We start from the raw sequence: 13,476 nt of genomic DNA, 5'->3' as shown, positions 1-13,476 counted from the left end.
CGGCCCCTAAGCAAGACAAGGTAAAGCCCTAGCATTCTTTTGTTTATTTTTATTTTTATTTCCATTATTCTAGGATGTGGGTCAAAAAATATCTTGCTGTGATTTACGTCAAAGAGTGTTCTTCCTATGTTTTCCTCTAAGTTTTATAGTGTCCGGTCTTACAAAAGGGACCTAATGAAACTTAACAGCTTTTGCACAGCAAAGAAAACCATAAACAAGACAAAAATACAACCCTCAGAATGGGAGAAAATTTTTGCAAATGAAGCAACAAAGGGTTAATCTCCAAAATATAAAAACAGCTCATGCAGCTCAATAACAAAAAAACAAACAACCCAATCAAAAAATGGAAGACCAAAACAGACATTTCTCCAAAGAAGACATACAGATGGCCAAGAGGCACATGAAGAGATGCTCAACATCACTAATAATTAGAGAAATGCAAACCAAAACTACAATGAGGTATCACCTCACACCAGTCAGAATGGCAATCATCAAAAAATCTACAAACAATAAATGCTGGAGAGGGTGTGGAGAAAAGGGAACCCTCTTGCACTGTTGGTGGGAATGTAAACTGACACAGCCACTGTGGAGAACAGTATGGAAGTTCCTTAAAAAACTAAAAACAGAACTACCATATGACCCAGCAATCCCACTCCTGAGCATATACCCAGAGAAAACCATTAATCAAAAAGACACATGCACCCCAATGTTCATTGCAGCACTGTTTACAACAGCCAGGATATGGAAGCACCTAAATGCCCATCGACAGACGAATGGATAAAGAAGATGTGGTACATATATACAATGGAATATTACTCAGCCATAAAAAGGAACGAAATTGGGTCATTTGTAGAGATGCGGATGGACCTAGAGACTGTCAAACAGAGTGAAGTAAGTCAGAAAGAGAAAAACAAATATCGTGTATTAACGCATCTATGTGGAATCCAGAAAAATCATACAGGTGAACCCGTTTGCAAGGCAGAAAGAGACACAGATGTAGAGAACAAATGTATGGACACCAAGGGGGGAAAGGAGGGGGTGGGATGAATTGGGAGATTGGGATTGACATATATAGATAACTAATGAGAAGCTGCTGTATAGCACAGGGAACTCCACTTCGCTGCACGGCAGGAGCTAACACAACATTGTAAAACAACTATACCCCAATAAAAAAAAAAGTCACGCATTACTCCTAAAAAAAAATCTTTTAAAATAAACTTAATATTTACTTGAAAAAAAAAAAAAAACAAGCCCTAGCATTCTTGGAGGACTGGATAAGAGAAGCCCCAGGGAAACAGAAAACATCAGGAAGATCACAGAGGGAGGAACTGCGGGAGGTGATCCCTGAAATTTGTTTATGAACTAGTGGGCTCATCCCTGAGGTGAAGACACGACCCTAAACAGAATCCTTTCTTGTTTTTTTAATTTTTATTGGAGTAGAGTTGATTTACAGTGTTGTGTTAGTTTCAGGTGTACCGCAAAGTGAATCAGTTATACATAGACATATATCCACTCTTTTCTAGATTCTTTTCCCACATAGGCCATGACAGAATATTGAGTAGAGTTCCCTGTGCTATACAGAACTACAGGATAGATCACCATCCCAGAACCAGACTGGCCACTGGGCGTTGTATGTGCAGGACAGGCTGAAAACTACTACAAGGACTTTGAAAACTGGACTGACATCAGAATGACAATCCACAGAAGGCTGGGCTCCACATGGTCTAAATCGGAGAGAATGGATAGCCTGTTAACATAAAAATAGCAACATTCTTTTTTAAAAAATTTTATTGAAATATAGTTGATTTACAATGTTGTGTTAATTTCTACTGTACAGCAAAGTGATTCAGTTATACATATATAAATATCTATTCTTTTTCAGATTCTTTTCCATTATGGTTTATCACAGGATATTGAATACAGTTCCCTGTGCTATACAGTATGACCTTGTTGTTTATCTATTCTATATATAATAGTTTGCATCTGCTAATCCCAAACTCCCACTCCATCCCTCCCCCGCCCCCTCTCCCTTGGCAACCACAAGTCTGTCCTCTATGTCTGTGAGTCTATTTCATTGATAAGTTCATTTGTGTCATAAAAAATAGCAACATTCTTAATTGCATTTAAACAATGTACAGAGACTCACAACATAATATTCAAAATGTCCAGGATATAATCCAAAGTTACTCAGCCTACAAAGAATTAGGATCAACTCCCAGGGGAAAACACAATCATTGATAGATCTTGGAATGATCAAAGACTTTAAAGCAGTGAAGATAAAAATGTTCCAGTAAGTAAGAGCGAACGTTTTGGGAATGAATGAAAAGCTACAAAAACTAAAAGGAAAAAAAAAAACGAGTTGATATGAAAGGAAACCCATGGAAAGTTTTAAAACTGAAAAACAGAATAACCAAAGTAAAAATTTCACTGGGTGAGTTTAATAGCAGAATGGAGATGAAAGGAGAAAAAGTCAGTCAACTCACATGGGAACAACAATTTAAATTACCATGGGCTGCTCATCAGAGAATACGGAAGACAGAAGGAATTGAAAGAACATCTTGCACCTCCATTCTGCTTTTCATTCATTTCCAAGAACGCATAACCCAAGAGTGGCCATGAGGATAAACCGGAAGGACCCAGGTTCAGGGTCATCCTATGGAATAATAAGGCTTATACTCTTTAAGACCATGGAAAACACAAAGGAAGACTGAAAAGCGCAAAGAGAAATGAGACACGCATATTCCTGGATAGGATCCTGGGCCAGAAAGGGGAAAGGAACACTATTTGGACAGTTGGTGAAATTGCAATGGAGTCTATGAATCGGGTGACAGTGTTCTTTCAATGTTGATTTCCTAGTCTGGAGGAGTTTGTGCTGGTAATACAGAACAGTATCCTCGAGTGGCGGTGATATACTCTGAAATTATTAGGGGTGATGGGGCATCACGTCTGCAGCCTGCTCCCAAAAAGGTCAAGAAAAAAACTAATGATAATGGATTTTTTTTTCCGCCACTGAGGAAGACAGACAGGGTACACAAGTGCAAGCCATGGGGCAAATACAGTAAAACGGTTACAATCAGGGAACTTAACTGAAGGGATACAGCACAGGAGTTCTCAGTTCTGTTCTAAAACTTTTCTACAAGTTGGAAATTTCAACTTTTTCCCCCCAAAATTTACTTTTTAAAATATTGCTTTGGGCTTCCCTGGTGGCGCAGTGGTTGAGAATCTGCCTGCTAATGCAGGGGACACGGGTTCAAGCCCTGGTCTGGGAGGATCCCACATGCCGCGGAACAACTAGGCCCATGAGCCACAACTACTGAGCCTGCGCGTCTGGAGCCTGTGCTCCGCAACAAGAGAGGCCGCGATAGTGAGTGGCCCCCGCTTGCCACAACTAGAGAAAGCCCTAGCACAGAAACGAAGACCCAACACAGCAAAAATAAATTAATTAATTAATAAACTCCTACCCCCAACATCTTAAAAAAATAATAATAAAATATTGCTTCACCTTTTCTAGCAAAGAATTTATTTGGCTATGAGAATTCCAATGCACAATACAAATGACTAGGACTTTTTATCTGGATGCCCAAAGGATTTTTTCCTTATCTTTAACATTCATTATTTTACAGGGATATATCTCAATGTTGATTATTCTGCATTGATTTCCCACCCACCCACCCCCAGTTACATGGTAGACACTTTAGGTCTTCTTTTATTTTTAGGAGAGTTTTCTTGCATTATAGTTCTAAATATTTATTTTATTCCATTGCTTTATTCTTCCTGTCTTAGACACTCTAATTGTATATATACATATATGAGATCTCTTTTGCCTGTCTCCTATACTTTCTAATTCACTCTATCCCTTTCTTTATTGGCTATTGTTTTCATTTTTCTCCTTTTCATCCTGTATTTTTACTCCTGTGCTGTCTATGGAAACCATTTGCTTTTGTGTTCCTTCTGGACACAATTTAGCCTTCCTTCCTAAAATTCATTTTTTCCTAATTCTTTCCTGACATCAATCTGTTCTCATTTCATAATTTTCTGTTACCTAGCCATATCCTTTGTCGTTTCTAAATTTCTGCTGGATGTTACTCTTTCAAATTGTTTTTTCTTTTAGCTTATCTTGAAATATTAGTTTATGATTTTTCTGGTGTGCTCTCATTTTCTGTAGCACCATTATGTTCATTTTCATCATTTTCCTTTGAATCTATTTTGCATAAAGTTACCTAATGTTCCATTTTTTGTTCCCCATGTATGAATGAGGTGGATTTTCCCGATGTGAGAAGAGAAAGCTCCTAAAGAAGGGAGGATGGGCTAGGACAGCTTTCCCAGCCGGGCTCTATGGATCTGTAAAGAACTCAAGTGTGAGATCTCTACGTATCCACTTATTTGTTTCTCAGAGTTAAATCCAGAACCCTCATAAAGCTCACTCCCACCCTGGCCCTTTGCTCCAGCTCTAGACCCCCGAAGTCCTTAATTTCCAAGACCACACTCTCTGCTCGGGGTCTTCTCTTTTGCTGCTGGAGCAGTTTCTGAGATCTCTTTCCCCCGACCTGCACCGTCTGAACCTCCCCTGCCTTGCCGTCTGTGTACCCGTCCTGCTCAGTTTGGTTTATGTTTCCAGTCATTCAGCTCAGGGTAAGGCTCTGACCTTCTAGGAGAAAAGACTCACTGTGCATTTGTCGGATGCTCCCAGGCTTGTGCTCCATGTCCCTGCACGGCTACTGTTCTCACCCACAACCAGAAGCCCCAGAGCACCTCTCCGGCGCCCACCCACTTTGCCGCTTGAGTAACTCGTGGTGATTTTGGTTCCCACAGCCTGTCAACAGCTCCCGTTCACTGCCCACCACCCACGCCCCGCCTCCCCTGCTGTTCATCTGCAGCTCCGGCTGCTGCTGGTGGACTGGCTACACCGTCTATGTCCTGACCTGTGGGCGTCTCCCATCTTTCATCAACCTGTCCTCACTCAGCTTTTTCTAGGATGATCTTAGAAACTGGTTTACTTTTCAAAAGCAGTTTAGGGGAGACTGAAAATCTGTCCCCATGAACGCATCCCCATAAAAGATTTTTCTGAAAGGTATAAAGACAAAGGACAAAGAAGTGAAGATGCAAACCATGTTCCTGAATTGGAAGTTTTCATATGATAAAACTGTCAGTACTTCCAAAATTGATCCATCAATGTAATGCAATTGCAATCCAAATCCTAAGAGGGTTGGGCTTCCCTGGTGGCACAGTGGTTTAGAATCCGCCTGCTAATGCAGGGGACACGGGTTCAAGCCCTGGTCCGGGAAGATCCCACATGCCGCGGAGCAACTGAGCCCGTGTGCCACAACTACTAAGCCTGTTCTCTAGAGCCCGCAAGCCACAACTACTGAGCCCACGTGCCACAACTACTGAGCCTGTGCTCTAGAGCCCACAAGCCACAACTACTGAGCCTGCACTGTAGAGCCCACAAGCCACAACTACTGAGCCCGTGCGCCAAAACTACTGAGCCCACGCTCCTAGAGCCTGTGCTCCGCAACAAACCACTGCAATACGAAGCCCGTGCACCCCGCTTGCCACAACTAGAGAAAGCCCGTGCACAACAACGGAGACCCAATGCAGCCAAAAAATAAAATAAATTTTTTAAAAATCCTAAGAGGGTATTACTGGAAACTACTAATTTATGAGTAATAAACACAGATATTTTAAAGTTAATACAGAAGAAGAGCCAAGGCACCTTTGAAAAAGAAAACAGTATGGAGGGACCTGCCTGACCAAACAGCAAAACTCACCAGGATGTTGCCTTAATCAGAAGTATGCGGTATTGACCCTAAAACAATGAAGAGAGTAAAGCTGTCATGGGATGTGACGTACAGCATGGCGACTATAGTTAACAACAATCCTGTACTGCATGTTTCGAAGCTGCTAAGAGACTAAATCCTAAAAGTTCTCGTCCCAAGAAAAAAGAATTTTGTCAACTACGATATATATGGTGATGAATATGTAAGTAGACTTATTGCATAAGTAGACTTATTGTGATCATTTTGCAATACATACAAGTATCGGATCATTATGTTGTACACTTGAAACTAGTATAATATTCTGTGTCAATTACATCTCAATGAAAAAAAATAAAAGAGAGTAAAGCTGAATAGAATCCAAAACATAAGCATAGGTACATAGGAACTTTGCAAGCAAATAAAGTTAGGCCCTTTTTTCATACCATATGCAAAACAAATTCTGGATGATGTAAAATTTGAATGTAAAAAATAAAATAAAAACATTAGAAGGAAACGTAAAGGAATGTTTGTGTGACCTCTGTAATGACAACCATCTTAACTAAGAAAACAGCCCTCACACTGCAGAAGAGAAAACTAACAGATTTGACTACATAAAAAGTTTTAAAATTTTATATATGGTAAAAGACACCAAAAATTAAGCCACATGAGAAATGAAAAACTGCAAGAAAACATTTGCAACATATGAGAGAAATAACCATGGAAAGTCAGATCAAGTGAAAACAATGAAATATGTTTTTCTTCATCAGAGGAATAAAATGTTAAGGAATGCTAACAGCCTGGGCTGGTAAGAGGGTGGCAAAAGGGCACCCTGGTGTCATGCTTCTGTGGGCAGGGATGACTGCAACCTTTCGTGGAATTAATCTGGCAATATCTAATGAAATTCCAAATTTGAATACCCTCCGACAAGCCATTCCACTTTGGGGAATTTATGCTCAGAAAACAAGCACTGGTCTCTAAGGCTAGATAAGCAGCATTGTTTATAGAGACACAGAACTGACACAGAGTATTCTCAGCAGGAAAAGAACTGAATAAATTATAAAAATTCATACTATGGACCCTTATGCAGTCATTAAAAATAATGGGAATAATAAGAATAATAAATTATGGCTGGGAATATTTATTATACACGAAATAAAAGAAAAAAAAGAAGCCACGGAGTAAGGTGTGTAGTATGACCTCTTGTAAAGATTATTTAAAAGAAAAGAGACATATTCCACACATATACATAAATCCTAATATTTTTGTGATTGTAAAGGAAAGTATGGAAAGGTCACATGAAACAACACCATCAATGCAGGTTACCTGTGGGTACAGAATTGGGATGGAAGAAGGCACTGTCGCCATTTTCTTTATACCCTTTTGTGTTTTCAGTTATTGCAACAAGCATCTGTTGCTTTTGGAGTACAGTGTTGCTTTTAAAGGAAAAAAAAATACATACGCACACGTGCATAAACAGTCAGCTCCTAAGGGCTATGTCTGGCTATGTCTTTATCAACACGGGTAACTGGCAATGTGGATAATTCCCAGGGTACTTATTTGTCGCTGATGTCCTGGGCATGAAGAGAACTTCAAAGAAAAAGAATGAGGCTGGTCTATCAAAGGATACCTACTCAAGACCTCCACTAGTGCCAGAGGCAGCAATGCAGATTTCCTTCCCCTCCCCTTTAATTCCATTTTTAATATTTTTTATTATATATACTAACCTGTTTAGTCGATTCTCTGATATAAGGTTCACTTTAAAAAAAAAAAACTGAATTCGATGATCATTTAAAAAAACACACACAGCCCTGGTAGTCTTCTAAACTGTCCATATAGATCATCATCTCTCAAAACGGGCCAAGCATTTATCCCCTGGGGAAGTCAGCCCACCCCTAATTTCCAACTGGATGGCAGGGACCCCGAACAGGACCACCATTTGCAGGTGGTTCTCAAGTCACTGAAACAGCAGCTGCTCCCTGGCCAGACCTGCCGCCCCTTCCCGTTTCCAACCTTGCCAAGGACCCCCCCAGCCCTGTCCCCGATCCTCAGACTTCCTCAATTTCCCTAATTTCATGCCTCCCCAAAGTGCTCTTGAATCATCACCTTTCTACACATATTTTGTGCTTTTCCTAAGAAACAGGTGTGTCCTCCCTGTGGAGGCTCTACCTTTGACCCTTTACACCTGCTCTATTGCACCACCCCACCCCCCATCAGCCTCTGCCTGGGGGGCAATTAAGTCTAATGGCTAGGACTGTGGCCTCACAAGTCAGAGCAACTAAGTGCAAACCTGCGTCTTCATTGATGTCCTGCTCCTAGGTTCATCAGAACCATTTTTTTTTTAGATTCCATATATATGCGTTAGCATACAGTATTTGTTTTTCTCTTTCCAACTTACTTCACTCTGTATGACAGACTCTAGGTCCATCCACCTCAGGGAGATCAGCTCGGTGCTTTTTAACCCCCAGAGGGGTGGGACAGGGAGGGTGGGAGGGAGGCGCAAGAGGGAGGGGATATGGGGATATATGTATACAGACAGCTGATTCCCTTTGTTGTACAGCACAAACTAACACAACATTGTAAAGCAATTATACTGGAAAAAAGATGTTAAAAAAAAAAAGTGCAAACCTGACATTGGCCAGGTGTGACCTTGGGCAGGCATGAAGGTTAATTTTATGTATCCACTTGACTAGACGAAGGGGTGCCCAGATAGACAGGAAAACATCATTTGGGGGTGTGTCTGAGAGGGTGTCTCTAGAAGAGATTAGCACTGAAATCAGCAGACTGAGTAAAGAAGGTCACCTTTATCCACGCAGATGGGCCTCATCCAAGCCAGTGAGGGCCTGAGTAGGACAAAAAGGCGGAACAAGGGCAGATTCACTCTCTCTGAGCTGGGACATCCATCTGCTCCTGCCCTCGGCCATCAGCACCCCGGGTCCTCAGGCTTTGGGGCCAGGCTGGGAATTACACCACGGGCCCTCCAGTTCCTGGGCCTTTGGACTTGGACTGAATTATACCAGCAGCGTGCCTGGGTCTCCAGCTTGCTCATATGTATTTATTGGTTCTCTTTTTCTGGAGAACCCTGACTAATACAGCAAGTTCCTTAATCCCTCTTCACCTCAGTGGACCCTGCAGAAGCTGCCAGGACATCTCAGGGCTTAGGCCTAGCCCTGGAGACAGCCTTAGTTCTGCTGCATCCCACTGGCTAAGGCCAGTCAGAGGTCCAGTCCAAGCTCAAGTGCAGGGAACTGTGCAAGAGCAGGGGCGCCAGGGGCCACAGACGAAATGTGCTATCGCAGCACGAAAAACACCCAGCTTAACGCCTGGCACACAGTATGTGCTCAATAAATGTAAGCCATTTTCTTGGGTATTGTTTTTTCTTCAATAAAGGAAAATTATTCTTACAATGGTTCTTCACCATGGACACACCACAGAGAAGGCCTAGCAACCTAGAGAGTGCTAAAGAGCCCACACCTCTTATTTCAGGAAATGCAGAGGAAACACAGGGCAGCCCTAAACCACGCAGAACAGATTTTGGTGTAAAGCCGGCCATCTTAGTCACCATTCGTAAAAGAAAACTATCCTTGCAAAGTGGTTTCCAGGTCCAGGCAGGCAGGCACATCCATGGCAAGGGGCCAGTGTTAGCGCCGAAAGCCACGCCAACATGCAGACCTGTCCCAACATCACTGGAACCAACCACCATGTCTGCAAAGGGCAGAGGTCATATGTAAAAAATGGTATATACTGTTTGGAAAGAAGTGTAAAGGTGCATGTGGTAGATTCAGTTTCAAGAAAGAAAACTAGCACATGAAACAGTGGGTGTAAAGAGGCGGGGAGCAGGACGTGGACGGAGAGCAGAATCTACAACCTCTAAAACGTAAGCAGAGAATGTTGTTCACTGTTGTCCCCAGAGCCTAGAGGCACGTCTGCACACAGCAGACACGTGTGGAATTATTCTGAATCGCAGGAAGTTAGGACTAATAGGTTATAGCTGTGGAAAGGAATAACCATGAATCACCCAAACTGAATCCATGGATTACATATTTATTTAACTCTTTAGACTAAAATGCAGTGAATGTACATTTTTCACATAAACAGCTTTTCTACCGTTTTTGACGAGTGTTCTCCCTTTTAAGTTTATTATTAAAAGGCAGCTCTTTTTCCATGCCCTTTGAAAGTGCCAAAGCCACATAGCTAGGACTAGGCGGAGAAGCAGAGGCCCAGGGAGAAGCCAGGAAGAGAAGCTCATTTACCAGTCTGCCACCTGTAGGCCGCTCCAGCAGACACAAACTCGCGCCCACTAGACAGACCACATGGAAACAATGCATACTAAATCATGCTAAAAACTGAGCTACAGAGGTAGGAAGACTATACAGGGGCCCGTTTTAATCATGATTTCTGAGTCTTGCTTCCAAACCCCTGTCTTTGATTAGAACACTGCGAGCTATGGCCTAATTACCTATAGCTGATGTCCTAATCAGCTCTCAAAGACTCACCCCTGGTCTGAAATAAGCTTTGAAAATTAATACCCCCATTAGGATGAACCACCATACCTGTATCGATCAGGGTGTCACAGAGTCAGTTCTGCTCAGATCTCATTTTACCAGCCGGGCATCGGACTTAGAGAACAAAGGCCATTACAAAAGAACAACAACAACAAAAAGCGAAGCTGGACAGAATTTTTAAATTTCAAAACTCAACAACAAATAGCAAACATTCGTTACAAAGGCTTGGTTTGGATTTCTGGAGATGGAACTTAAACACACTGGGTTTACAGTTTAAACCTATAAGATGTACTCCGGCACCAGAAACCAAATGTAGTTACAGATGTCAAGAGTTCACAGAACAAGTGCCTCTCTTTATAAAGACTATCTGCTCTGCATCGATTATTACCGTTTCCATATGTCCGTTCTTTACTAATACAGGAAAATACAACTTCAATCAAAAAATACCCCCCAAAATTAACTCTTGGAGACAATCATTTCCTTTAATGGGATTTCCTGGTGGTTTTGCTCCTATGGAGGTTTGTCAGCCACTGGATTCTCTAATTTGGGGGTCAAAATCCTGAAAATCGGTCACCCTCGCGGCGACGAAGCTCACTGAACACGCCCCCCGACGCCGCCAGCACTCGCTCGCCCAGGCCCGCCGCCCGCTGAGCTCGCCGGCCCGTTCCCGCCAAACGCGGGACGCGCCAAGTCCTGGACGCCAAGCGGGTGGGCGGCCAAAGCGGGTCCGGCCGGTTCCCGCCGCCTCGACTGACCCGCGACCCGACGCGACGCGCCCTGCTCCCCAGTGCCCGGCCAGAGCCGCCGCGGAGGCCCCGCGCACAGAGCCGCGGCCCGGCACCAGGCTCGCACCCCTGCTCCCGCCTCGCTCAGGGCCGCCCAGCCCGCCCGGCGGGTCTCCAGCCTCCGGGAAGCCGGGGGCCCCAGGGCGCAGCCGCCCGCCTCGGAGCGCGCCCGCCGCCCACCCTCACCCGAAGGCCCCTCGGGTGGCCGCGGGCGCCTGGCTTCTGCTTCCTCGAAGAAAAGTTACTCCGGGACCAGCGCGATGGGAAAGGGAAAGCCACGCTCCCAGGGCGGCGAGCGGTGAGTCGGGTCCCCGGAGTTATCCTGCCCGAGTTTTGAACCGCACCCCGGGCTGCGGCAGCTCGCCCGGGCGCTTGAGCCCCGAACCTGGCGCCCGCGGGTTGGTGGGCTCGCCCCCCCGTAGCCCCGTGCGCGCCCGACGCCGACACTCACCGAGAAGCCGGCCCAGAAGGGGCAGGAGTGGCGGACGCGGGCCGAGGTGGTGAGCGCCAGCGCAGCGAAGCTGACGGCCACGATGAGGCATCCGAGCGCCATCTGCGTGGCCCCGAGCGCCAGCACGATGCGAGAGCGGCCCGGGCACTCGCGCAGGCGGGACAGGCTGCGGGGCAGCGCGGCGGGGCGCGGCGCGCGGAGACCGCCGGCCGGAGGCATAGCGCCCGCACGCCTCTCCTGCTCCCGTCCGGCCCCGCGCGCCGCCCCTCCTCACCGAGGGTCCGAGGCAAGTTGCTTCAGCTGCGGGGTTGGCCTCCCCGCGAGCCGCGGGGGCTGCGACGGCAGCGCGCTGGGAGCGGGCCGGGCCGGGCGGGGAGCCGGGCACCCGCAGCCCCCGCCGGTGCCCGCGCCCATTGCCGCCGCCGCCGCTCAGCAGGGCCGCCCGCCGGCCGCGCCGCGCTGCGCCCTCTCCCGCCCGCCCGGCGCGCTCCCCAGCTCAGGCGCGGGAGCGAGCCGCCGCCGCCGCCTCTGTCCCCGGGCGCGAGCCCCGCCGCCGCGCGCGGGGCCGGGGCCGGGGCCGGGGCCGGGCCCGGAGCTCCAGCTGGGCCCGAGCGGGGCGGGAACGGGCTGGCACAGGTGTGGTCCCAGTGGCTGGGCCTCGGCGCTCGCGCCCCTCGCCGCGGAGGGGAGTGGGGATCGCGGGCGCTTGAAGGGCGAGGGCGGCAGGCGGAGCCCCGGGCCAGCGGCGGGTAAGGGGCCTGGGAGCCGGGCCCGCGGCCCGGCCGCGCCACAGGGGGCGAGCCGCCGCCTAGCCTGGGGCAGGCCCGGGGCGCCGGAGGGGCGTGCGTGGCGGGGCGGGGGTCGGGAGGATGTGAATTCCGAGCGCTCCGTCCCAGGTGTGGCGAGCAGGAGCCGCTCTCGAATGCGGAATTCCAAGATCCAGAATTTCTGCAGTTCCAGAATTTCTCAAGGCACCACTGAGAACTCGGCCCTGGAGGGCTCGGCATTTAGAATATTCTCAGCTCACGAACGGATGTCTCTTGCCCACCTTCCATTTGCAGGGCTTTTGATACAAGTAAAAAGTTGGGGCTGAAAACAAATTGCACAAAACGAATTTAAATGAACTGTATCATGAAGGACCTACGAAATCGTCTCTACTCCCTTTTGCCCGTATTAGGTTTTAAACACCTGACTGTTGGCTTCCTTAGGGTACCAAGAAAGCTTGGAAGTTTTGTCACAATTCACCTTGTGGCCCTGTTGATGTGACCACTTTAAGACTGCCAGTGTTGAAAAGGCTTGTGTTGACATGAGAGGCCCACGAGTGTCAGGCGACCTAAGGAGGTTAGACACAAAGAGGCAACGTTCACAGTAATAATAGTGGGAAATGGTGGGTCAGTCTTACACAGCCTCAAGGCGGGACTGAGGGAGTCCGCCTGTTGATCTGGATCGGCGACACTGCAGCGTCTCGCCCCAAAATATTTCAGTTGCTGTGATGGAAAATTACATCTTTAGAAGAGATACTGATTCCTTTGGGGCTGATGAGCCTCTATTAAAATGCAAATTCCTCTTGAAGGGGCAGTAGCTCAAGCCTTTATCAATCAACACCTGAGCAGGGATGGGATTTATTTTCCAATTCAAAGGGATGGCCCAAGGATGAACAGGTGTGGGAATTCCACAGGTGAAGTGGCTGACCTCAGAACGCTGGCCTGTGGCCAAAGCTACTCCTCCTGCAGTTCTTACCTGTAACAGGACTGAGCCTCTGACTGGCATGGTTCTGAGCACTGGAGTACAAATTGAAATTTCCTGGAGACATTCTCTATCTAGAAATGCGCAGGCCAGCACTTTTTAAGGGCTTGGAATTATACCAAACAAGATCCTGGACTGCCAGGAAGTTAGGTTCTCACTGTAGTCAACTCACTCATTCATTCATTTATTCATTCCTCCAACAAAAGATCACAAAGGGCCCTCTAAGCACTGGGCCC

The 13,476-nt window shown here is 46.6% G+C and overlaps 1 protein-coding gene across 4 annotated transcripts in view; it reads right to left on the bottom strand.

Moving 5' to 3' along the window:
* ENTREP2 (endosomal transmembrane epsin interactor 2) overlaps positions 1 to 11,864 on the bottom strand; it is a 363,383-nt gene extending 351,519 nt beyond the window's left edge. For 3 of the 4 annotated variants that reach the window (XM_004278359.3, XM_049705698.1, XM_049705696.1), the window contains exon 1: positions 11,495 to 11,864. In XM_004278359.3, coding sequence (XP_004278407.1) covers positions 11,495 to 11,713 — 219 coding nt within the window. In that variant the 5' untranslated portion in view covers positions 11,714 to 11,864. Of the gene's footprint in view, positions 1 to 4,666; positions 4,821 to 11,494 lie in introns of those variants that run through there. The other variant, XM_049705697.1, reaches the window with a different exon arrangement.
* Between the last annotated feature and the right edge of the window lie 1,612 nt (positions 11,865 to 13,476).

This window comes from Orcinus orca, chromosome 2, assembly GCF_937001465.1.
Source record: "Orcinus orca chromosome 2, mOrcOrc1.1, whole genome shotgun sequence".
Classification (NCBI taxonomy): Eukaryota; Metazoa; Chordata; class Mammalia; order Artiodactyla; family Delphinidae; genus Orcinus; species Orcinus orca.
The sequence above is the reverse complement of the archived record's forward strand: the minus strand, read 5'-3'. Positions and strand labels throughout refer to the sequence as shown.